This window comes from Nicotiana sylvestris, chromosome 2, assembly GCF_000393655.2.
Source record: "Nicotiana sylvestris chromosome 2, ASM39365v2, whole genome shotgun sequence".
Lineage (NCBI taxonomy): Eukaryota > Viridiplantae > Streptophyta > Magnoliopsida > Solanales > Solanaceae > Nicotiana > Nicotiana sylvestris.
This window is the reverse complement of record NC_091058.1, coordinates 159,169,602-159,194,169: the sequence shown is the minus strand read 5'-3', so window position 1 is coordinate 159,194,169 and position 24,568 is coordinate 159,169,602. Positions and strand designations below refer to the sequence as shown.

Genomic DNA, 24,568 nt, shown 5'->3' with positions numbered 1-24,568 from the left:
AATGATAAGCTTCGTAGTACAAAGGCAGGACGGATGGCCATGCATGCCATAAATTTGAAAACATCATATACTTTGAAGTTTCATCTTTGGGTTAAGGTTTTAGATTTGGGGCTATGAGTTTCAAAGGTGAAATGAGTAAGGATTCAGCGAGAATCATGGGTAATGAAGATAGGAGGGACATTTTCTGGTCATGATTCATGACCTTACACTAATTAGTGCAAGTTTGGGTGATTGACGGTTTGAGAGTTTGAGAAAGATGAGAGAAGAAAGGGAAATAAGGGCAGAAGGAAAGGGAGGAAATTATTTAGGGTTTGAGGGACAGGGGTTGGTCTTTGGGGGATAAAGTTCGGAGATGGAATCTGAGCCATTGATTATTTAGGTCAACGACCCTGATAATTTAGGGAATAAATAATAAAAATGAAAAATTATGGAGGTCGTTGGATCTTCTTGTTGTAATAGTTGAGATTAAATTTGATAAGGTATTAAAATTAAAGAAAAAACTGAGATAAAATGAGGGCTATTGATCTGTAGGGTGGACGATTGGGATATGTTGTATTTCTTTTGTGAGTGATAGAGATGGGTGATATGGCCCACTCAGATTGGCTCAAATGTGAGGGCATGGATTGCTATAGTGGAAAGAGAGGAACAAGTTTGGATTGGGTCAGATAGAATTGGGCTTGGGTATTGGGTTGCAGTTGATTTAAGGAATAACCACTTTGTGTTAAATTGAGGAATTGCAATTGCAGCCTTTTTAGTTTTTTAACCTCTTTAAAATTAATTTAATTAAACTTAATTATTTTCAACAAAATGTAATAAAAATTATCTACTAATTATTGTAATTAATTATTTATGAAATACTTTTTTTCTAAATTATGACACTTTTGAATTATCAACATAGTAATCTAATTAATCGAAATTTGAGAAGTACTTTGTTAAATTAATTATAAAACCTCTATATAAAAATTATTTTAATAGTATAATGAGTATATTTGTAATTACGTAATACTACTACTAGGTTATTGATTTTAAAACTAATACTTAATTTGTTTTGTAAAAATAGGTATTTATTGGTAGAAAATACTTTCTAAATATTCATTATAAATTATTAAATATAAATAAATTAATTTTAAAAGGGATGATCAAAATTGGTTGTCAACAGTAGTTTCAGTGGTGCCTCATCTGGAGGCAAGAGTACTTTTGCTAAAGGCCATCCTCCTAGGCCATTTCAGTCAGCGCTTCAGGCATCTCACACTGCTTCGTGGAGTTGTGGACCTTATGTATCTCATGCTGGGGAGCCAGCCTACAGTGCACCATCAGCTCTTATTACTGCACCTTCGATCCAGAGCTATCATCGTGGTTATCCGGCCCATTTGGGTCAGCTTCAGCTTCCGCATCCACAATAGCAGGATGGGTGTTTTGAGTGTGGAGGTACTGCTCATATCAGGAGATTCTGTCCGAGATTAATGAGTGGCATGCCATAACAGAGTTCTCGTGTCATGGTTCTGGCACCGGTTGCTTCACCGCCCGCTCAGCCAGCTAGAGACAGGGGTCAGGCAGCTAGAGGTGGAGGTCAAGCCATTAGAGGCGGAGACCAGGCTGTTAGAGGTGGAGGTCAGCCATCTAGAGGCCGTTCGAGAGACAAAGGTTAGGGTAGTTGGGCCCAGCCCTAATTATATACATTCCCAGGAAGACCTAAGGCCGAGTCATGTAACACCGTTATCACAGGTATTGTTCCAATTTTCCATAAAGATGCTTTAGTTCTATTTGATCTGGGCTCTACTTATTCCTCCATGTCATCCTAATTTGCTTCATATCTAGTTATGCCTCATGATTCTTTGAGTGCTCCTGTGTATGTGTCCATGCCTGTGGGAGATTCTATTGTTGTAGGTCGTGTCTATCGCTTGTGTGTGATTACTAATGGAAGTCTTGAGACTAGTGTAGATCTCCTACTTCTTGATATGGTAGACTTTGATGTTATTTTGGGCATGAATTGGCGGTCACCTTATCAATATTGGAATGTCACGCCAAGATGATGACCTTAGCCATATGGGGTTTGCCTCGATTAGAGTGGAGAGGTACTCCTGGCCATTCTACCTGTCACGACCCAAAATCCACTAAGGGCCGTGATGGCGCCAAACACCGCTGTCAGGCAAGCCAACCAAAATACTTAATTAAATTCTCATTTTTAATATTTCTTAAATCACTTCTTTTATGCGTTTAAACAATACATAGTAAATTCCACTGAATAAATAATGAAACATTTAAGAACTTTTAAAATTTCTGAATAAACCCATAGACATCCCAGAACCCGGTGACACAAGTGCATGAGCGTTTTCTAAGAAATAATATAATACAATACCATCCAGAATACAATATTGGACAGAAAATAAACACAGTAATCCGAAAGAGACTTGCTGGCTACGGGCCGTCTTAGGAAATGTAGCTCACCTAAGTTTCCAGATCAACCATGATGCGGCGCGTACTAGGCCAGTAGAGATGCATGTGCTTGTGCAATAAAAATGCACAAAAGTGTAGTATGAGTACGAAAACAGCATGTACCCAATGAGTATCTCGTCTAATCTCGAAGACGTAGAGACGAGAGGTTGACTTCGACACTTGCTAGTGGTCCAATAGTAATGCGATGAATCACAAATTTATTAAGAACAACAGTAAATTAAAATAAGTCACGAAACAGGTAAAATTTCCTTTTTATTCAAAGTCTTCGGATTCATAATCCATTAGTTAAAAATTATCTCAAGTCGGGGAGAGCAAATATCAACATCAATAAATCTCAAGGCAAGCAATACAAGCATGTGCAAATCATGTTGAGGTCGTACATCCCGATCCAACAATATTTAAATTGTCCACTTCCAGAGGGTCGAATGACGCAAACCATAGATGCATCTATTTAATCTGCCGAGGCATTCGGCACGTTCCAGAATTTAAACACGCACAGACAATCAATCAAGAAGTCATCAGGAAACATTTATCCAAAGAACACCAATTCTCCTTTAACAATTTAGAAAAATGAAGTTTAATTCTTTTTAGAAATCCATTTACCAATTCGATAGGATTTAAGCAATCAACTGTCAATAAGGTTACAAATATTCCAAGTATAGTATGTTTTTGGGTCTTACACTACCCGGACAATAGCATAATAGTAGCTACGCACGGACTCTCGTCACCTCGTGTGTACGTAGCCCCCACAAATAGGAGCACATAACCAATTATTTCACATATGGGGATAATTCCCTCTTACAAGGTTAAAGAGGAGACTGACCTCACTCCGAAGATCCATAACCGGCCTTCCACGCCCTTCCGAAGATTCAAATCGATGCACAATGCTCCAAAACTAGCCAATAATTATACAAATCCATTAATATATGTTCAATTACTCATTTAAATCCGATTTATAAAAATTCCTAACCCCGATCGAAAAGTTGACAAAATTGCCCTCGGGCCTACGTGCCCGGATTCTTAAATTTTTCGAAGATAAACTTTACCCATAACCTCAAGAACTCAAATATATAATTACACTCAACTTTATACCCAAAATCGTGGTCAAATTCCAAGAATATCATTTTTTTAGGTTTTCCCTCAAACCCCAAGTTTCTACAAATTTCATGCTCAAATCCGTACATAATCAATGTATTTAACTCAAGATAGGCGGGGATAGCTTACCTTATCATTGATGATGAAAACCCCCTCTTGAAACCCTCCAAGAATTGCCCAAGCCAAGATAAAATGAGAGAAAATGGTCAAATCCCGATTTTTAAAACACTCACTACCTCCAGTCCTTTCGTACCTGCGGTCTATTGACCGTTTCTGAGGTCCTGCAGGTGCGGACCAATTGCCACTTCTGTGGTCTTCCCCCAAGACTTCAACTTCCGCATCTGCGCTTCTCCTTCCGCAGGTGCGGTCCTGCATCTGCGGCAAAATGACCGCATCTGCGGTCTCAGCCTAGCCGTCCATTTCTGGTTCTATAGCTCCGCATCTGCGGCCCTCGTTTCGCAGGTGAGGTTACACCAGCAACCAGCAACTTCAGCCTTCTCCAAAATTCCATTTTCGATCCGTTAACCATCCGGAATCCACCCGAGACCCCTGGGACCCCAACCAATCATACCAACCAGTCCCAAAACAAATTACGGACTTGCTCGAGGCCTCAAATCATATCAAATAATGCTAAAATCATGAATCGACCTCCAATCCAAGCTATATGAACTTTAGAATCTCAAACTTCTATTTTCGATGTTTAAACCTATCAAATCACGTCCGATTGACTTCAAATTTTGCACACAAGTCATATTCGACATTACAGACCAACTCCCACTTTCAAAATCGGATTCCGACCCCGATATCAAAAAGTCCACTTCCGGTCAAACTTCTCAAAAACCTTCAAATTTCTATGTTTAGCCAAATGACTCCAAAATTACCCACGGACCTCCGAATTCACTTCCGATCGTGCTCCCAATACCATAATCACCATATGGAGCTATTCCCAGACTCAAAATCCCAAAAGGACATCAATAACACTGAAATGCACTTCAACCCAAACTTATGAAATTTCTTCCAAAATGCTAACTTCCACAATAGGTGCCAAAACGCTCCCGGGTCATCCAAAACCCGATCCGGGCATATGCCCAAGTCCGAAAACATCATACAAACCTACTGGAACCTTCAGATCCCGATTCTGAGATCATTTACTCTGAAATCCAATCTTAGTCAATTCTTTCAACTTAAAGCTTCCAAAATGAGAATTCTCTTTCCAAATCAACTCCGAACTTCCTGAAATTCAATTACGACGATGCGTACAAGTCATAATACCTGAAGTGAAGTTGTTCATGGCCTCAAACTGCTAAACGATGCGCTAGAGCTCAAAACGATCGGTCGGGCCGTTACACTACCCAGATATTTATTTCTTTTGTGAAGGCTCGACGTATGGTTGAGAAAAGATTTCTAACTTATTTGGCCTATGTTTGTGATTCCAGTGTAGAGGTTCCTTCCATGGATTCAGTACCTGTTGTGCGTGAGTTTCAAGAGGTGTTTCCTGCAGATCTGTCGGGGATCCCACCAGACAGAGATATTGACTTCTGTATTAATTTGACTCTACTCGGCCCTTTTCCATTCTACCACATCGTATGGCCCAGCCGGATTTGAAAGAATTGAAGAAGCAGTTGCAAGATTTGTTTGATAAGGGATTCATTAGACCTAGTGTCTCATCCTGGAGTGTGGCGGTGTTGTTCGTGAAGAATAAATATAGGTCGATGAGGATGTTTATAGATTATCGGCATTTGAACAAGGCCACTATCAAGAACAAGTATCTGTTGCAGAGGATTGGTGACTTATTTGATCAGTTTCGAGGTGCCAAAGTGTTTTCAAAGATTGATTTGAGGTCTAGCTACCATCAGTCGAATATTAGGGCATCGCATGTCCCTAAGATAACTTTTTGGACTCGGTATGGCATTATGAATTCCTAGTGATGTTATTTGGGTTGACAAATGCCCCAACAACATTTATGGATGTGATGAACCAGTTATTCAAGCCCTATTTTGGATTCTTTTGTAATCGTATTCATTGATGATATCTTGATCTAATATCAAAGTCGAAAGGAGCATGAGCAGCATCTCCGGATTGTACTTTAGACTCTAAGGGATAATTAGTTATATGCCAAATTTTCAAAGTGTGAGTTTTGGTTAGACTCAGTTTCCTTTTTGGGGCATGTTGTATCGGCAGAGGGCATAAACGTGGATCCTAAGATGATTGAGGCAGTTCAGAACTGGCCTAGACCTACTTCAGCTACAGAGATTTGTAGTTTCCTAGGTTTGATGGCTTATTATCACCAGATCGTGGAGAGGTTTTCGTCCATAACAGCCCCATTTACTAGATTGACCTAGAAGGGTTCTCCATTCAAGTGGTCGTATGAGTATGGGTTGAGCTTTCAGAATCTCAAGACTGCTTTGACTGCGGCGCCAGTGTTGGTATTGCCCACAGGTTTAGGATCTTACACGGTGTATTGTGATGCATCTTTTACTAGGCTCGGTACAGTATTAATGCAGGATGGCAGGGTGATTGCATATGCATCGCGGTAGTTGAAGGTTCATGAGAAAAATTACCATGTTAATGACCTAGAGTTGGAAGTCATTGTTCATGCGCTGAAGAATTGGAGGCATTACCTCTACGAAGTATTGTGTGAGGTGTTCATGGATCATTGGAGTCTACAGTATTTATTCAAGCAAAAGGATCTCAACTTTAGGTGGATAAGGTGTTTGTAGCTATTGAAAGACTATGATATCACCATTTTGTATCATCCCGGGAATGACAATGTGGTAGACGATGCCTTGAGTAGAAAGGTTGTATGGGTAGCCTTGTGTATATTCTAGTTGGGGTGAGGTCGTTAGCATCATATGTTCAGCCTTTGGCCAACCAGTTTGCAAGGTTAGATGTTTCGGAGACAGTCGTGTTCTAGCTTGAACGATCTCTCGATCTTCTTTGTATGAGTGCATCAGAGAGAGTTAGTATGACGAACCCCATTTTCTTGTCCTTAAGGACACGGTGAGGCATGGTGGTTCCAAGCAGGTTACTGTTGGAGATGATGGGGTTTTGCGGATGTAGGGTTGGATTTGCGTGCCCAATATGGATGGGCTTCATGAGTTAATTATTGAGGAAGCCCACCGTTCTCCATATTTCATTCATCCGGGTGCCGCCAAGATGTATCAGGACTTCTAGCAGCATTATTGGTGGAGGAGAATGAAGAAGGATATAGTTACATGTGTGGCTCAATGTCTAAATTGTCAGCAAGTAATGTACGAGCATCAGAGGCTCAAGATTCCTGAGAGGAAATGGGAGCGTATTACCATGAATTTTGTTGTTGGGATCCCACAGACTAAATGGAAGTTCAACGCGGTATGTGTCATTGTGGACAGGTTGACCAAGTCGGCACATTTCATTTTAGTAGCAGTTACCTATTCTTCAGAGCGGTTAGCCGAGATCTACATCCGTGAAATCATTCGTCTTCATGGTGTGCCTGTGTCTATCATTTCTGATAGAGGTACGCAGTTCACTTCACACTTCTAAAGGGTTGTACAACGTGAGTTAGGCACACGAGTTGAGTTGAGTACAACATTTCAACCCCAGACAGACAGGTAGTCTGAGCGCACCATTCAGATATTGGAGGATATACTTTGCACTTGCGTTATAGATCTCGGGGGTTCTTGGGATCAGTTCGTGTTGCTTGTGGAGTTTGACTATAACAAAAGCTACCATTCAAGTATTCAGATGGCCCCCTATAAGGCATCATACGGGAGGCCGTGTCATTCGCTATTTGGTTGGTTCGAGCCGGGAGAGGCTCAGTTGTTGGGTACCGATTTGGTTCACGATACCTTGGAAAATGTCAAAATGATTCAGGATCAACTTCGCACAGTTCAGTATAGGAAGAAAAGTTATGCCAACTGTAGAGTTTGTGATGTTGCATTCATGGTTGGAGAGAGGGTATTACTCCGGGTTTCACCCATGAAGGGTGTGATAAGGTTCATAAAGAAGGGCAAGTTGATACTAGGTATAACAGACCCTTTGAGATTCTTGAGAGAGTGGGGGAGGTGGCCTATTGACTGGCATTTCCACCTAGTTTATCAGCGGTCCATCCTGTGTTCAATGTGTCCATGCTCTGGAAGTATCACAGCGATCCATCACAAGTGTTAGATTTCAACTCAGTCCAATTGGACAAGGATTTGACTTATGAAGAGGAGCCGGTGGCCATTCTAGCCCGGCAGGTTCGGAAGTTGAGGTCTAAGAGTTATCCTTCAGTTCAAGCGTAGTGGAGAGGTCAGTCGATCAAGTTAGCTATGTGGGAGTCTGAGTCCGACATGCGAAGCAGATACCCACGCCTTTTCACCAGTCTAGGTATGTTTCTATATCTGTTCAAGGATGAACGTTTATTTTAGAGGTAGAGAATGTGATGACCTGATAGGTCACTTAAAGCCTTTATTTCTATGTTCCAAGACCTTGAATAGTTTTATTTAGCCTTCCTTGATTTACGTGCACATTTCATGTCTTTTCCGAAAAGTTTTTATGTGGAAAATTTTAGAAAATGTGAAATTTTGCCTTAAAACTCATTTGAATTGACTACGGTCAACGTTTTATGTAAACGGTCCCGGGTCGATATTTTGACGGTCCTAGTAAGTACGTACGTATCATGATTTGGGACTCGGTTGGATGCCCAGAATCAAATTCGGAAGTCCCTAACTTGATTTAATGTGATTTGTTGAAAACTAGTAATTTGAAGGTTTAAATAATTTTTAAGTTTTACCGTAAGTTGACTTTGTTGCTACCGGGTTCGAATTTCGGATTCAGAACTTGGTATAGGTTCATTTCATTATTTATGACTTGTAAGCAAAATTTGATGTAAAAGTTGATTTGACGTGATTCGGATGTCCGATTGTAAATTTGCATGTTCTTGAGTTTCTTTGAAAATATCATTCTTTTTTATGTTCGATTCATAGTTCTATGTGTTATTTTGGTATTTCTATCACACGTTCAAGTTCGTATAATGTTAATACACTTGTATGCATATTTAGTTTGGAGCCCGAGGGGCTCGGGTAAGTTTCGGATAGACTACGGAGTGTTTTTTGAACTTAGACAATTGTTGGTTCCGAGTTTTTCTGATATCTGGTGCATCCTTCTTCGCGATTGCGAATAGTAACCTGTGCTGAGGTGGAATTTTCTCTATGCAAACACGAGGCTTAGGTCGTGAAGTAAAGCACTGGTGGGATCAACATTCGCGAAAGCTACAAAAGCTACTCGAAGGACAGGGGCAAAGCCATAGCGAACACCTAGGGATCTTGCGAACTAGTGCTTTAAAATGTTCCAAAGATGGGATTTTCTTCATTTTTCACCATCTTCACATTAGAGCTCAACCTAGAGGCGATTTGGAAGAGAAATTTCATCCCCACTTCGTAGGTTAGTATATTTTAACTCGTTTTCTTTTATTTCGATCAACACCCATTGATTTTTAACCTTAATATATGCTCTTTCATTGATTTAGACCTCAAATTGAAATCGGATTTCAAAACTAATCACATAATCGGGCTCGGGCGTGAATGGATAATTGGATTTTGGTCTGAATCTTGTGTATCGACCAAGCGGACCCGGGGGTTGAATTTTGTTAACCTTTTTGGAAAAAGTGTAAAGATCTTTACTCTATCTATTGTAATTGATTTTTCTAGCATTGTTTGATGATATTAAGTCGATTTTGGTTAGATTCGATTGGTTTGGAGGCAAATTTTAGAGGAAAGGCCCCTATTGAGGTTTGATTTGATTGCGGAGCGAGGCAAGTGCTATGTCTAACCTTGATTTGAGGGAATTAGTTACCCGTGAACTATATGTTATGTGCATTATGTGTGTAGTTGTATATATGCAAGGTGACGAGTGTATCTACGCTATCAAAATAATTATTTTCATGTCTTCTCTTATTTCATGAAATTATCTTATTCCATGTCTTAACTGTTACATGCTTTAATTGCTTTTATGACGTAACTTGTTACTTGTCATTAATTATTCTTGTATTGAAATGCTCGTTCCTTCCATGAGTCCATGATTAACTGCTACTTGCCTTAATTGTCTTACTTGTACACTTTATCTGTCACATACTTGGCTTGTTTAGCTGATGTTGTATTATTTGAGCCTTTCTTTGATTAGTGTGTGGTTCCTTTATTGTTTTTCTTTCATATTTTTTAATCGTAGAGAATCTTGTGAATTGAGATGTTGTGTTGCTTTCATTTATTGAATTTGTTTATGGATCGGGTTGTATGCCACAATGGTTCTGATATGGTGGAATAAGGGAGGATTTTGATATTGATATGGTGGGATCGAATTGCATGCTGCAATGATTGTTTACGTATTCATGATATTGATGAAATTATGACATGGTAAAATAAGGGAGGATTATCTATTGATTAGGATGATATTGTAGGTTCGGGTTGTATACCACAACAGATTTTATATGTGATTCTTGATATTGATATGGTGAAATAAGGAAGGATTGTGTGTGTACGGTGGAATTGGGTTACGCGCCGCAACGGATTGTGTGTGTTATATTCATTGTTGTTATTGTGTTGATTTCCAGTGTTGTTACATGAAATTGTGAGATCGATTATTTCGGGTTCTCTAATTACAAGAATTGAGTTCCTTTTTATAAGTTAACTGCCTTACTTTTCATGTTTTCCTTTCGTATTATTATTATTATACTACGTACATGTTATTGTAAGCGACCCACCTTAGCCTTGTCACTACTTCGTCCAGGTTAGGCTCTGCACTACAGAGTACATGGGGTCGGTTGTACTCATACTACACTCTGTACTTCTTGTGCAGATTTTGGAGACGATCCTAGCAGCGGTCAGTAGATTGCTCGGATTCGGTGCTTGACAAAGACTTGAGGTATAACTGCACAACGTTCGTAGCCCTGAAGTCCCCTTCTACATTACTCTAGTCGTTTATTTCGTTTCAGACAGTTATGCTTTCATTCAGACTATTACTTGTAGTACTTTAGATGTTCGTGTATTCGTGACACCAGTTCTAGGATTTGTATTTGGATATTGCCGTTTATCAAATTTATCTACTTTATTTTAGTTTATTTAGCTTATTGATTTTTATTTGACTTGAATATTAAAAATGGTTAATAACTACATCTAACGATGGCTTGCCTAGCAAGTGAAATGTCACGCGCTATCACGGTCCGAGTTGGGAATTCCGGATCGTGACATTTAGTTAATTGAATGGCCATCAATTACCGATTCCTATTTATTATGCGTTACTTGAGAAAGGGTGTATATTTAGGAAGTTGTTGTACAACGTTACTCCTAAAGTATATGAGAGATCAATAAGGATGGTTTAAAGGTGAGATAGCGATAACGAAACCTTGACGTGATCACAGTAAGCGACAAGAAGAAGAGAAACCAGTGTAATTCGAGAGAGTGTGTCTAGTAAATTGTCGTAGTTACTTGAAAGATAAGCACAATAATTTAAGTGCTTATGATCCTTAGAGAATAATTTGGCAAAATTATATGGGATATAACGGGAAGGATTCCGACAATTGGGAAAATCATGTTCTAGGCTTTCTCGTTCTTGTTTACAAAACTTAGTTTTACTAGTAATATTTTATTGCATTTTTATTACTTATTTTTAGTATTAAAATACCAACAACGCGATATTTTGTAACTTCTGAAAATTGATTATTTGAATTTGTGTGGGACAAATAGTGGTATATAATAGGTTAATTCTTTGTGGGATTCGACTCCGAACTCTTAAACCGGATTATATTTCCAATGACCGCTTAGTCCTCATTAGTCATAGTTGGGCATGATTATAAAACCAATTCAAAAAGACCCACCTTATCTTATTCAATACTTTATAAGGACCAACAATGAAGTTTTGAGCTTTTAACATCAAATCACTAAATCGGTGTTTGAACTAAAACTTTATGCATAAATTATTAACATTCAAATGATTCTAACAATAATGGATCATTAACCTTCTAATTTCCACCACCAAACAAGAATTTTAAGCTTTAAATATTGAAGAACTATGTTGTTCTAAGTTCAAAATGAGGCTATTTGCTAAGACTAGTAAAAACGAGGACATTCCGGCAAGACCCGTCCAGTTGGGGGATACGCAATGCAATTTTTTGTGTGATCTGTTTATTGTGAAACAAGATATTTTTTTTCCTTTTTAGCCCAATTTAGCGCAAGGTATCCACTTTTAGGACCAATGTTTAAGTCTTACTCAGTCTTAGCATGCGCTTGCAAAATATTTAATGTTTAGCCACAATCAAAAGCAGGCAAATATCGCTTCTTCTTCTCTGCTTCCTCAAAACTTTAGAACAATATGTTCATTTTTAATGTTCAAAACATCAGGACGCTAAATCATAAGTTCAGTTTTCAATTCAGAACTTGAAGATATTATGTCCTTAAGTTCAAGTTTTTAGTTCAAAACTTCAAGATATTGTGTCATTAATCTCATTTTTTCAGTTCAAAACTTTAGGACAATGTGTTGTTGAGTTTAGTTTTACAATTCAAACTTCAAATTTAATGTCCTAAATTCAACCTTTTCAATTCAAATTTCAGTTCAAACTTGAGGCTTATGTTTTGGAAGTTCTAATTATGAAGTTCATGTAGTGCTTCAATTAACATGAACTACTTATGAAGGAAACCTCTATAACTTACTGAAGGTGTTGGTTTATGTTTAGTTAACAATGGCATGACAATTGGAAGAGTTGGTTGAAAGAGTTGGTGTGGATGCTAGGAGGAAACTTCCTCCTTTGATGTCACCCATGACATCAAGAGGAGGTAGTTTGATGTCACCAATGACATCAAGAGGAGGTATTTACCTCTATAAATAGATGCACTCCTTCATTTGTAGAAACCATCCCAAAAATAATACAACACATTGTAGTGAGCAGAGAGTTAAGAGAGAAATTCTCTTAAGTGTAATTGGGAACTCTCCCCTTCCTTTGTTAATATTAAAAAGGCAACTGTTCTTTGGTGGACGTAGGATTATTTTGATCCGAACCACGGTAAATCTTGTGTTCTTTCTTTTACGTTTCCGCTAACAATTGGTATCAGAGCAACATGATTCTTTAACGATCCAAGGAGGAAGAACAAGCAAAGATGAGTTCCATGAAGTTTGAAATTGATAGATTCAGTGGACGCAACAACTTCAATATCTGGAAGATCCAGATGATGCCGTTACTGCGGAGGGAAGGTTCAATCCATGCTATTTACGGAAAGTATCCTAAGGATATATCAGCTCCCGACAAGGAGAAGATTGAAGGGGATGCATTAAGTGCAATCCAACTATCACTTTCACCTAACGTGCTTTGAGAAATGAGTACGGGTACCGAAGAGACGACCAAATAGTTATGGGAAAAGCTAGAAGGGCTATACCAAGACCGATCAGTGACAACAAGGATGTTGTTACAACGGTGTCTTCACACATTTAAGATGGGGTCAGGTACTTCGTTACAAGATCATTTAGATGTGTTCAATAAACTTGTCATGGACTTACAGATTGCAGCAATTAAAAAGGAGGAGGAGACGCTTGCATGTGCTTTGCTATTTTCATTGACTTCAGGATATCGTGATATTGAGAATTCAATGATGTATAGCAAGGAGCCTATCAAGCTTAAGCAAGTGCGGCAGACACTTAACTCTAGTGATGTGCGGAGGCACATTGAAGGAGATAGAGATGACCAGGCAAGTGGGCTCTTTGTGAGAGGCCGGACTAGCCAACAGGGAAAGAGCAAATCAAAGCACAGATCAAAGTCTCGTGTGAACAAGAAGAATACAGAGTGTTGGGGTTGTGGCAAGAAGGGGCACTTTGAACGAGACTGCCCAATGTCAAAGTCCAAGGAAAAGGCGAGTGCATCCACAGTTGAACAGGTACATGATTTTGATAATGATTATGTACTAACAACATCGTGTAATAATAATAGTAGTTATGGAAACAAATGGGTGTTAGACTCTGCTTGCACTCTGCATATGACGTTCCGAAAAGACTGGTTTAGCAGCTATGAGAAAAGTGGAGGAACCGTAGTAATGGGCAATAATGCAACTTGTGCAATAGTTGGCATTGGCTCAGTTCGGGTTCGCTGCCATGATGGAGTCGTGAGGACTATTACACAAGTCCGTCATGTTCCTGATCTGAAGAAGAATTTGATCTCCCTGAGTACTCTGGATGAACAAGGCTACAGGTACATGAGCGAAGCAGGAACTATAAAGGTGACTAAAGGTTCTTTAGTCATGCTGAAAGGCAAGCTGGAGAACGGCCTTTACACATTGGCCGGAAGCACCATTGTTGGCTCTGCAAATGCATCTACAGTGCAGTTATCTAATGATGACAAGGCAAGACTATGGCACATGAGACTGGGTCATATGAGCGCACGTGGACTGGAGATGTTGAGCAATCGTAACCTTTTAGAAGGTGAGAAGATCAGCACACTTGACTTCTGTGAGCACTGCGTTTTAGGGAAGCAAAAGAAGGTCAGTTTCAGTACTGGCAAACACAAGACAAGAGGAGTGCTAGACTACATCCATTCAGATTTATGGGGTCCCTCTAAACTTCCATCGAAGGGCAAAAAGAGGTATCTTCTCACTTTTATTGATGATTTCTCACGAAAGGTTTGGGTGCATTTTTTGAAGGCAAAAAGTGATGCTTTTGAAGCATTTAAAGAGTGGAAGATTTTGGTTGAAAATCAAATGGAGCGGAAAATCAAGTATCTTCGCACAGACAATGGCTTGGAGTTTTGCAATGAAGAGTTTAATGAATTCTGCAAGGTTCATGGGATCTCAAGACATAGGACTGTCAGGCATACCCCACAGCAGAATGGAGTTGCCGAGAGAATGAACAGAACTCTTCTTGAAAAGGCTCGTTGTATGCTCCTACAAGCCAAAATGTCCAAAGTATTTTGGGCTGAAGCAGTTCACACTGCTGCTCATATTGTCAATCGATCTCCAGCATCGGCAATTGACTTTAAGACTCCGAATGAGGTATGGTCAGGTGAACCCTCTAACTATTCATACTTACGAGTATTTGGGTGTCCAGCTTATTATCACGTTAATGAAGGAAAGCTTGAACCAAGGGCTAAGAAGGCCATATTCGTAGGGTATGTGGATGGAGTAAAAGGGTACAAACTTTGGTGTTTGTCTTTACTCAAATTTATAGTTAGTAGAGATGTCACCTTCGATGAATCCTCTATACTTGATCCCCGTAAAGTTTCCGTGGAGTTTTCAGGAAACAAGAACAACGAGCAGGTGGAGCTTCCGGTGGAGCTTGCCAAGGAAAAGGATCAAGAGACTCAGGTTAAAGATGAGTCAGAAGATGTAGGCGTTGAAGAACTTGCTGTCAATGAACCATACACAATTGCGAAGGGGAGGGAGAAGAGGCAGACACGAGAACCGGAACGCCTTATAAATCAAGCAAACTTGATTGCATATGCGTTCGTAGCTGCACAAGAAGAGATTAAAGATCTGGAGCCCTCCTCGTATATTGAAGCAACTTCTTGCAAGGATGCCGCACAATGGCGGTTAGCCATGACTGAAGAGATGGAGTCTCTTCACAAGAATCAGACATGGGTCTTAGTGAAAAGACAAAAGGGGAAGAGGACAGTTGGATGCAAGTGGGTCTACCGAAAGAAAGAGGGAATTCCTGAAGTGGAAGATGCTAGGTTCAAGGCGAGATTGGTTGCAAAAGGATTCAGTCAGAAGGAGGGAATTGACTACAATGAGATTTTCTCTCCAGTCGTGAAGCATAGCTCAATTCGCGTGCTACTAGCATTGGTTGCCCAATTTGACTTGGAGCTTCAACAGCTTGATGTCAAAACTGCTTTCTTACACGGTGATCTAGAAGAGACAATCTATATGGATCAGCCTGAAGGTTTCCTAGCTGAGGGAAAAAAAGATCACGTATGCCAACTAAAGAAGTCTGTGTATGGTTTGAAGCAATCCCCTAGACAGTGGTACAAGAGGTTTGATGCATTCATGACTACACATGAATTCTCAAGGAGTGCATTTGATAGCTGTGTGTATCACAAAAAGATGTCTGGTAACTCAATAATTTATTTACTGTTGTATGTTGATGATATGCTTATTGCTACTAACAACATTACAAGAGATAAATGCTTTGAAGAAACTATTGAGTAAGGAATTTGACATGAAGGATTTAGGAGCTGCAAAGAAAATCCTTGGTATGGAGATTTCAAGAGAAGACGATGTTGTACATCTTTCTCAGAAGAGGTATATTGAAAGGGTTCTCGAGAGATTCAATATGCAAACGTGCAAGCCTGTAAGTACACCATTAGCTCCTCATTTTAAACTTTCAGAGTCACAAATGCCTCAGTCCGAGGATGAGGTGGAGCATATGTCAAAGATTCCTTATGCCAGTGCAGTTGGTAGTATTATGTATGCTATGGTATGCACACGTCCAGATATTGCTCAATCTGTAAGTGTGGTAAGTAGATACATGTCCAACCCAGGAAAGAGGCATTGGGAAGCTGTCAAGTGGATATTGAGATATCTCAAAGGAGCTTCTGGTGTTGGTCTTACCTTTCGAAAAAGTGGTACAGGTATTTCAATTCTCGGTTATGTGGATTCTGACTATGCAGGAGATCTTGACAGAAGAAGGTCCACAACTGGATACATCTTTACCCTCGTTGGCAGTGCCGTCAGTTGGAAGTCGACTTTGCAGTCGATTGTCGCTTTGTCTACGACAGAAGCAGAATACATGGCAGCAGCGGAGGCGGTAAAGGAAGCTATCTGGTTGAAAAGTTTAGTAGCGGAATTGAGTTTGGTTCAGCTGGAATCAACTCTTAGATGTGATAGTCAGAGTGCTATTCATCTAATGAAAAATCAGAGATTTCATGAGCGCACTAAACACATTGATGTCAGATTTCATTTTATTCGAGATGTTGTTGAAGAGGGAACTATCAAGGTCGTGAAGGTTATCACAGACGATAATGCTGCAGATATGTTGACCAAGATAGTCCCACTCGCTAAGTTTGCACACTGCAAGGACTTGGCGGGGGTGTGCATCAACTGATGCAACTCCGAAGAGAACAGTTGTTAGGTGGAGGTGGTATGTTCAACAATGGTTTGATTCTTCTTGTTTCTTACAACGGGGTTGCCCAGTAAGCTTAGAAGTTTTGGCCAGAGTTGTTCACACGCACGCTCGAAACGCAAACCAAGGTGGAGATTGAAGGTGTTGGTTTATGTTTAGTCAACAATGGCATGCCAATTGGAAGAGTTGGTGGAAAGAGTTGGTGTGGATGCTAGGAGGAAGCTTCCTCCTTTGATGTCACCCATGACATCAAGAGGAGGTAGTTTGATGTCACCAATGACATCAAGAGGAGGTCTTTACCTCTATAAATAGATGCACTCCTTCATTTGTAGAAACCATCCCAAAAATAATACAACACATTGTAGTGAGTAGAGAGTTAAGAGAGAAATTCTCTTAAGTGTAATTGGGAACTCTCCCCTTCCTTTGTTAATATTAAAAAGGCAACTGTTCTCTGGTGGACGTAGGATTATTTTGATCCGAACCACGTTAAATCTTGTATTCTTTCTTTTACGTTTCCGCTAACACTTACATTTAGAAGAAAAAGGAAACTTCTAATTCTTTGTCATTCCTGTATCCCTCAACATCATATTTTTGGTAGACGTATAGCTGGTTCTCTTCCCACCACTTCTTTGCTTCCTTCGTCGTAAACTTTTCCCTACTGCATAATGCAACCCAAGTAAGCATTAGAAATGTAAAGTATGCAGCGGAATGATGTATGTCTAAAAAAGTTTCTAAATATTGGATATAAATTTACCTGAACCTGACTCGCTTGAGTCCCTTTTTCCCACTTGGCAATATTGTCAATGTGACGTCGACCCCAGGCTGGTACTGTTCCACCCATTCATCAGCATAGTGTTTTTTGTTATATAAAGATCTTAACTTGTTCGAAAATACAAGCGGAGAATTCAATAGGCTATCAACTTTGCTATTGTCCACATCGACAACAACCTGATGGTTAGTTTCTCTTGTAGCTTAAAGAGCTGACATTTTCTGCAACAGGAATAATCAAAACAAGCTAAAGGCATTGTATTCTGAGCTGATACTAAGATACACATTTAGATGAATCTACGAAAGAGTATTATGTTGACATTAAGGATAAAACGGGAGTGTTACATGTGTCAAAAGCTAATCTTGAAATCATGAGTTGAAGATTTTTACAGTCAGCCAGTTGAGTGTTTACTAATTTGAGCTATACGCAACAAAAAAAATATATATATATATAAGAAACTTATACTTTGCTTAAGAGGCATCATCCTGTTTCTGGAACTGACGAGTATTTCTTTTTCTCCTTTTTTTTTTCCTTTTAAAGAACGGGGGAAAATGAAACATATATGTGAAGGGATAACATACTAAGAACAAAGTCCTATCAGTATGCATCAGTCTATCAATTATTAGTAGCATATCCCCACGTTCTATTCCAAAATGGATCAGATGAAATACAATCTTGCATACAACATTATAGTATCCTTCTTAGTAACCTTTTCTCAATCTCCTCCAGTTTCACGTAGTTGTCCACTTAATTATGTTTGCCTAGTATGTAGTAGGTACATACTATAGTGTGGTTGGCTATTTTTCTCTCCGCGGTCATGAACTCTAGTAAAGGAAACAAGATTATACGTATTAAGACATCCTTAGGAAATACTTCGTTTGCGGAAATAAACTTGTTGAAAAAGTGATCTCCCTTCCGAGAAGGGGAGCATCTCAATCAGATTTCTAGCTGTGTTTCTGCATTTTTACAACTAATGCTATTTTATAACCATACTGCTTTTAGTTTAGAGACCCAATACAACTAATGATATGTTACAGGAGTTTAATAGACTAAACAGCCAATTCTCAGTGATATAAGAATCTGGAGTTGTAACTTGTAAGGCTATGTAATTCTTCCTCCTTTTTCTTTATAGTGGAGAGGATTACAGAGAAGGAGATATTTGGCCAAGTGTTACAAACTAACGATCAAGGAAATCAGCAAAGCAGGCATAGCATACATTGCCACAACTTTTGGTCAGCTTAAGACCTTGGATGTTTGTTTATCTCGCAAATGACGCGGAATAAATATGTTATCTATCGTATCACCTTTCAAGACAGATCATTTCAACATCTTAAAATCGAACAACACCCATGGCTACATGGTGTCACACGGCATTGAGTTGTCAAAGTTTTAAAGTCTTACACTGACCTCAAGTAATGGTCACTTTTTATTTGCAACGTGTTGAATTGTTTCTAGGCAAATACACAATTGGCACAGGCAAACTCATAAACAAGACATTGAAGTATTATCAATTAAGGTAGCCTTAGGGAGGTATAAGCAGTAGAATTATGATTAAAGAAAACCAGATATTAGGAAATGTACCTGAGTTCTTATCTTGGAAAGTTCTTCAAGAAGCAAATTATCTGATTCTGACATTTTTTCCTCCATAGTTAGCGCAGTTGAACACACAACTTTTGGTTCTGGAGGAACCTTCGAATGACTTGGGGAAGCTGAAACCCGTGAATTTCTCACACGAAGATTTTGAGTTCTCGTGTGTCCACTTCCTCTTCTAAAGATTTCAGAACAAGGAATTGGTCCCCATCTTGGAAAACAATCCAACAAAGATTCAATGGGATCTAGGCACTGTGTACTTTCCCCTAGATTGTTTACAGCCCTCCGGTCACAGCATTGACTGTTCTCGCTAAAATATTTTCTGGTTGACATCATTCGTCTGGATATACTATTTGACTCTTCCACCTCTTCCTTGACATTAATGGATGCCTTCTGATTTATCAATAGCGATCTCGGGCTATGCTTTGGCGTATTGGGTGGTCTGTTTACCCTTTGCAGTTGGCAGAAACATGGACCACATACACGAGAAGCTTTAATTTTGTCTGGTGCCAAAGATGCATTTGTGGTTTTCTTGCTGCAGCATGCACGACAAAATAAAAGACCACAATTATAACAATTTTGCTTCTTCCTTGTAATCCCAAAAGTGGTGCCACATCCTCTGCAAACTGATTGATCACTACTTGATATAGATTTATGCAAACATATCGCTGCTGTAGAATTTGATCCACAAGCAATATGTTCCACTTGCCTGTCTCTTAGAGCCTCAACTAAAGTCGGGCAGTTTCTATCTTCCGTATCACCTAATCCCAACTGTCCGTTTGAACCTTTACCCCATGTGTAGACATTTCCCTTAGATGCAAGCACAGCAACATGATATGATCCCGAGGAGATCTCTGTAACAATCTCGTCTTTAAGTTTCCCTTGCACCATCACTACTGATTTATCTTTGGCTTTTGGATTACCCAGCTGCCCGTGCACCGAACTTCCCATTGTGTAAACCTTTCCTTCGGTAGACAACCCAATGGTTAAGGTGTTTGCACAGGCAACTTGAATGAAATCATGATCCACAAGTTTAGCTACACATGTTGGTAAAAGCTTTCTCTTATCTTCAGAGTGACCAAGTCTTCCTTTATCCCCATCACCCCATGTAAAAAGCTTCCCGCCTGAATTATTGAATTTAAGGTAATGAACAGAGATTTCCACTACTGCAGATGTATGCCATGGTCCACATGCAACTGATTTCACCCACAGACCTCTAAGGGACTCAACTTCTTTTGGGCGAGCCACGCTTTGGAGATTCCCATGACCAAGAACACCAAAAGTTCCATCTCCATAAGTAAACAATTGTCCAGATGTTGACACGATTCCTGTGTGCCATTCCCCACAAGCAACGTAAGATATTTTCACACCATCCAAAGAACCACAAACTCTGTTTGGAAGCCAATAGCTCCTCTTCATCTTTTCTGCACCAACTAAATCAGCAATAAAATTGTCACCCCATGTATAGAGTTGACCAGATGTTGTCAAGGCACATGTATGGTATTCACCGCAACTGACAGATTTTACGTGAACTCCGTTAAGGGAGTCGACGATTTTTGGGCATGCAGTGTCCATATCAAGTTTATGTCCAAGTCTTCCATTCTTTCCTTCACCCCAGCAAAACACTTCACCTTGTTTGGTGACTACGGCAGCATGACTCCTCCCTATTGATATTGTTTGTACATCAAGCATCAAAGTGGACTCAAGAAGTTTGGGTAATAAAGCATCCGACTTTACCTCACCATCCCCCAAGCATCCTCCTTCGGCTTCTTCTCCCCAAATAAAAACATCCCTTAAAACATGTTTTCCTAGTAGTCTTGACTCATGAGTGGATGGAACCGATGGAGTAAGCATATCATTGTGGATATCAGTGCCATCACAAGATGCTCTTTTCTGGCTTAGATAGTCTGATTCCAAAGACAATGAATTTGTGATAACATTATCCATTTCATTGTGCACACTTGATAGACTTGATGGCAAAAAGATGTGGGAGGACCATGATAACCCATCAGACGAATAGTTCTCTGAAAATGATTGAGTGGGACTCCCTGATAAGCTGCTAACCTGTACAAATAGTTAATATCAAAATAGTAGAAGATTGCACAGAACAAAGTATTGCTTAATAACAAGGTAAAGCACTGAGAACTTAATAAAATGAAGGACAACAAGAACCTGAGAAGATCTGGTTTTCTTCACAGAAAGTCCAAGATTATGTTTCCTCCGCATATAACCTACTGGACTACGGATGCAACTTTGAGTTTTTCTTTCGCTTTTCATATCGTCCACCAATCCATGCTGACTTCTAGATATTACAGCTTTCAATCCTAGAAGCCACGTCTCGGCCTGCATTTCATCCTTGCAGATCTGTACAAAAATGGAGAAACCAGAGCCACAAACCTCGCTCAGATGAATAAAAGAACTATACAACATACGTCCATGTACGGTATCCTTCAATTAACTTTGAGACTACTGAATAACTTACCAGATCAAGAGTGTGATCGTCATTTCCATATATTAAAGAAATGCACTGACTTTCCATATCAGTCTGAAGTTGTTTATGTTGAATTACCTAGTTAAGAAAATGAGACATTCTTATCAACTGGAAGGAAATCATATAATGTTAACTAATGATCTTGATTAGAATGTTCAGTTTACAAGTAAGACGCTTCACTACTTACAGTGTTTTGGCCACGGATGATATCTGTGACTGCACTTAACCTCAGTTGGTTTTCCTTCTCACCTGAGTACCAAATCAAAAACTTTTCGTCCTGTCGACAAAGAAAAAGGAAAGATTATTTAGGACATATAAAATATTATTCAGGATCAGGGAAAACAGGTATAGAATTTCCACTTTCACTGCTTCCGTCCACAAGCAAGCGAAACCATTTCTTAAATAAAAAATAAAGATCAGAAACGATTTGAAATATTTCTTCTGAAAAGGGGCTTGATTTTGTATTCATGTGCTAATTTTAAAAACCTCAGGTTGATCGATGGTAAATTGGTAATAAACAAATAACTATCATTAGAAACCTTCATGTTTGAAAACTGAATAAGCTCAAATTTCCAGATTAACTTTATTATGAATTTCCCCTTTCCGGGAGGTTTCACAGTTATTCAGACTCCACAATAAGTCTATGCTTTAGCTGAACAACGGGAGATAAAGAAGAGAAAGAAAAGGTTAAATCTCATAAAAAGAGGTTAAATTTGTTAAGACTGCTTATAGAACAGAGACAGGAATAACACAGACAGGATGTACCAGCTTCCATGTTAGAGAACTAATTTGGAGCTAGAAATTAGATGATACAATTGGACTGCGCACAGGCAAACGCCAAGAACATTGATTGTATCTTTATTTTCCCAATGAGAATGCCAAGTTTTTCAATTATTTCTACGGATACATATTCCAAATATGACACTACTTATTTTGAGAATTTCCTTAAGGGTTGAAAAGCACGAGACATGTTCAATGAAATGCTTTACCGTGGATAACTTCATAGGGCAAAATTTGGGCTTCCCTCTTCTACCATACATCAATAGATGTGCGCCCTTCTTCAGTGCAGTTATTGCCTGGACAATGTTTGAAGGTCAAGTAAAAATAGGAAAAGAAAAAGTAAACATAACAATACTTCTGTTAGCTGAAAGATCATACCACCAGAAGCATAACCCCAACAAAACATGCCACAAGAAAAATGCAATTGCTTTTATAATTTGCAAGATATTATTTTTCAAAAATCTTCCTTAGAATCTGAGAGAGCTTCTAGCAGTTTGAACAAGAAGATAGACGGAAAACTGATGAGGCAATCAGCAAAGCACGCTGAAATGGTGAGCTAATTTATAGCTAGTAAAATTTTTAACGATATTGGAACTGAAAAGAAAAAGAATTGATTCTCAAATACTCTCAAGTTACAACCAGGATCAAAAAAGAAGAACGTAAACACAAACATGAGATTGAAGTAGACATAGAAAAGATCAAAATTTAGGCAAAAGGAACTAAGGGCCTACAACAGGTAAAATCTTTACTACATTTCTGAATTTGGACACTGCAATCCTGTTCTGCACAGCCAACCAAGATGTTTAATTATAACATGAAGTTTGTGATTTTTCCTTCAATGGCACAGGAATTCAAACATAATATATTGGAACCCTTCGCCATAACTCTCAGAAAGGATTTGTCGTTGCAGTATGGTACACCAACCCTCTATACCAGTGTCTGTGCTATAAAATGGCGAAAAATAGTCTAAGGTAATCAGTAGAAGGCATAATATATGTATTGCTAAGCTCAAATTTTGGAATAAGCAGTCTTCCCGAAAGAGAGTGAGGACAAAATCGGCGTGTTAGAAGGAGGAACATATACCATAACAACTACTACTATTTCGTTTCAATTCCGAACAAGTTTAAGTCATCTACATGAATCCTCAATATCCATTCCGTTCCATTCCATTTGTGCCCCAAGGTAAGTTGGCATACACATACCAATAAATAAGAACCAGAAAACAAAGTGAAATAATATAAATTAAAACCACTCAGTGCTTATAGTCCAGTGGTATCGGTGGGAGTCTTGTATCAGTTCTCACTTTATCTTTTTCCCCTTCCCCCTTCTCTGATCCAATGCAATAGAAAAGTTTGAAGAAAAAAGTAATAGCATATGCTAAAGAACAACAATAACAACAACAACAACAACCTAGTAAAATCCCACAAAATAAGGTACGGGGAGAGTACTGTGTACGCAGACTTGAGGCCGTTTCCGATAGACCCCTCGGCTTGAGCCGGAAATAAAACAAGAACAGACAATTCATCGGTAACGTAAGCAGAAACCGTTAAAAAGCATATGCTAAAGAAATCAACAAATATATCACTTGTCATTAATTATAAGTGGTCTTTAAGTTCTTCATTTTTCCTTCTTAGTTTACATTGATAAAACTAAACTTCCCATGTGGTCCAAGGAAAAAGCTATTGGCTTTTATCTTCCATTCCTCAAGCCATGAAACACACATAGACACACCAAACAACAACTTAACAGACCATCCATAAATGCAGGAATAGAAATTATAAGCAAAGAAGAAAATTGTGTAAAACTGAGAAAAGAAAAACTCATTTGGGTGAAGAGACTAAGTTGAAAACCTGTTCAACAGCTCTATCACAAGGGAGAATGGCCAAGTGCTCGTCACCCATTTTCTTAAAGAATCACATGCAAATTAAAGAACAGAGGAATTTCACAAGAATTTACAAAGCTTAGTCCTTTACTGTTGTTGTCAGAGAGATTATTTTTTTCAAAATGAAGAATTAAAGACACACACATATATGTATATATGGTCCTTTTCTTTTTCTTGGCTATTGATTCTACTCTTACATTATGACTCTTCTTCACTTGGGGATCGTGCAGAGTGTGAGAATTGTACTACTGGTAGCGCACTTGTGCAGACTACAGTAATAAATTTCCATAAATACATGCATTTTAATAATTTATTTTAAGAAGTATAATCACAGTTACCCATGATATGTTCTTTCCATATTTGTTAATTTTTATGAGTTTTTTCTCAAATTCTTTTTTCTTTTTTTTTTCAAATCATGAAAAGACTATTTCCTTTTAACTCCATTAATTACCAA

The 24,568-nt window shown here is 38.9% G+C and overlaps 1 protein-coding gene across 1 annotated transcript; it reads right to left on the bottom strand.

Annotated features, from left to right (window-relative positions):
• Window positions 1-17,490: 17,490 nt before the first annotated feature.
• Window positions 17,491-24,302, bottom strand: LOC104216716 (PH, RCC1 and FYVE domains-containing protein 1-like). Its single transcript, XM_009766835.2, has 7 exons — window positions 24,083-24,302; window positions 22,442-22,528; window positions 21,640-21,729; window positions 21,444-21,530; window positions 21,134-21,325; window positions 18,953-21,025; window positions 17,491-17,592 (listed from the first exon to the last, which is right to left on the bottom strand). The coding sequence occupies exons 1-7, from the start codon at window positions 24,131-24,133 to the stop codon at window positions 17,575-17,577; spliced, it is 2,598 nt and encodes an 865-aa protein (XP_009765137.1). The 5' UTR covers window positions 24,134-24,302; the 3' UTR covers window positions 17,491-17,574.
• Between the last annotated feature and the right edge of the window lie 266 nt (window positions 24,303-24,568).

Excerpts from the sequence above, each read along its gene's own strand:
- LOC104216716 (XM_009766835.2), bottom strand. The coding sequence starts at position 24,133 with ATGGGTGACGAGCACTTGGCCATTCTCCCTTGTGATAGAGCTGTTGAA. Across the intron at positions 21,730-22,441 it reads GCCCTATGAAGTTATCCACG|GACGAAAAGTTTTTGATTTG; the intron begins GTAAAGCATTTC and ends CTTTGTCGACAG. Across the intron at positions 21,531-21,639 it reads TCATCCGTGGCCAAAACACT|GTAATTCAACATAAACAACT; the intron begins GTAAGTAGTGAA and ends TTTCTTAACTAG.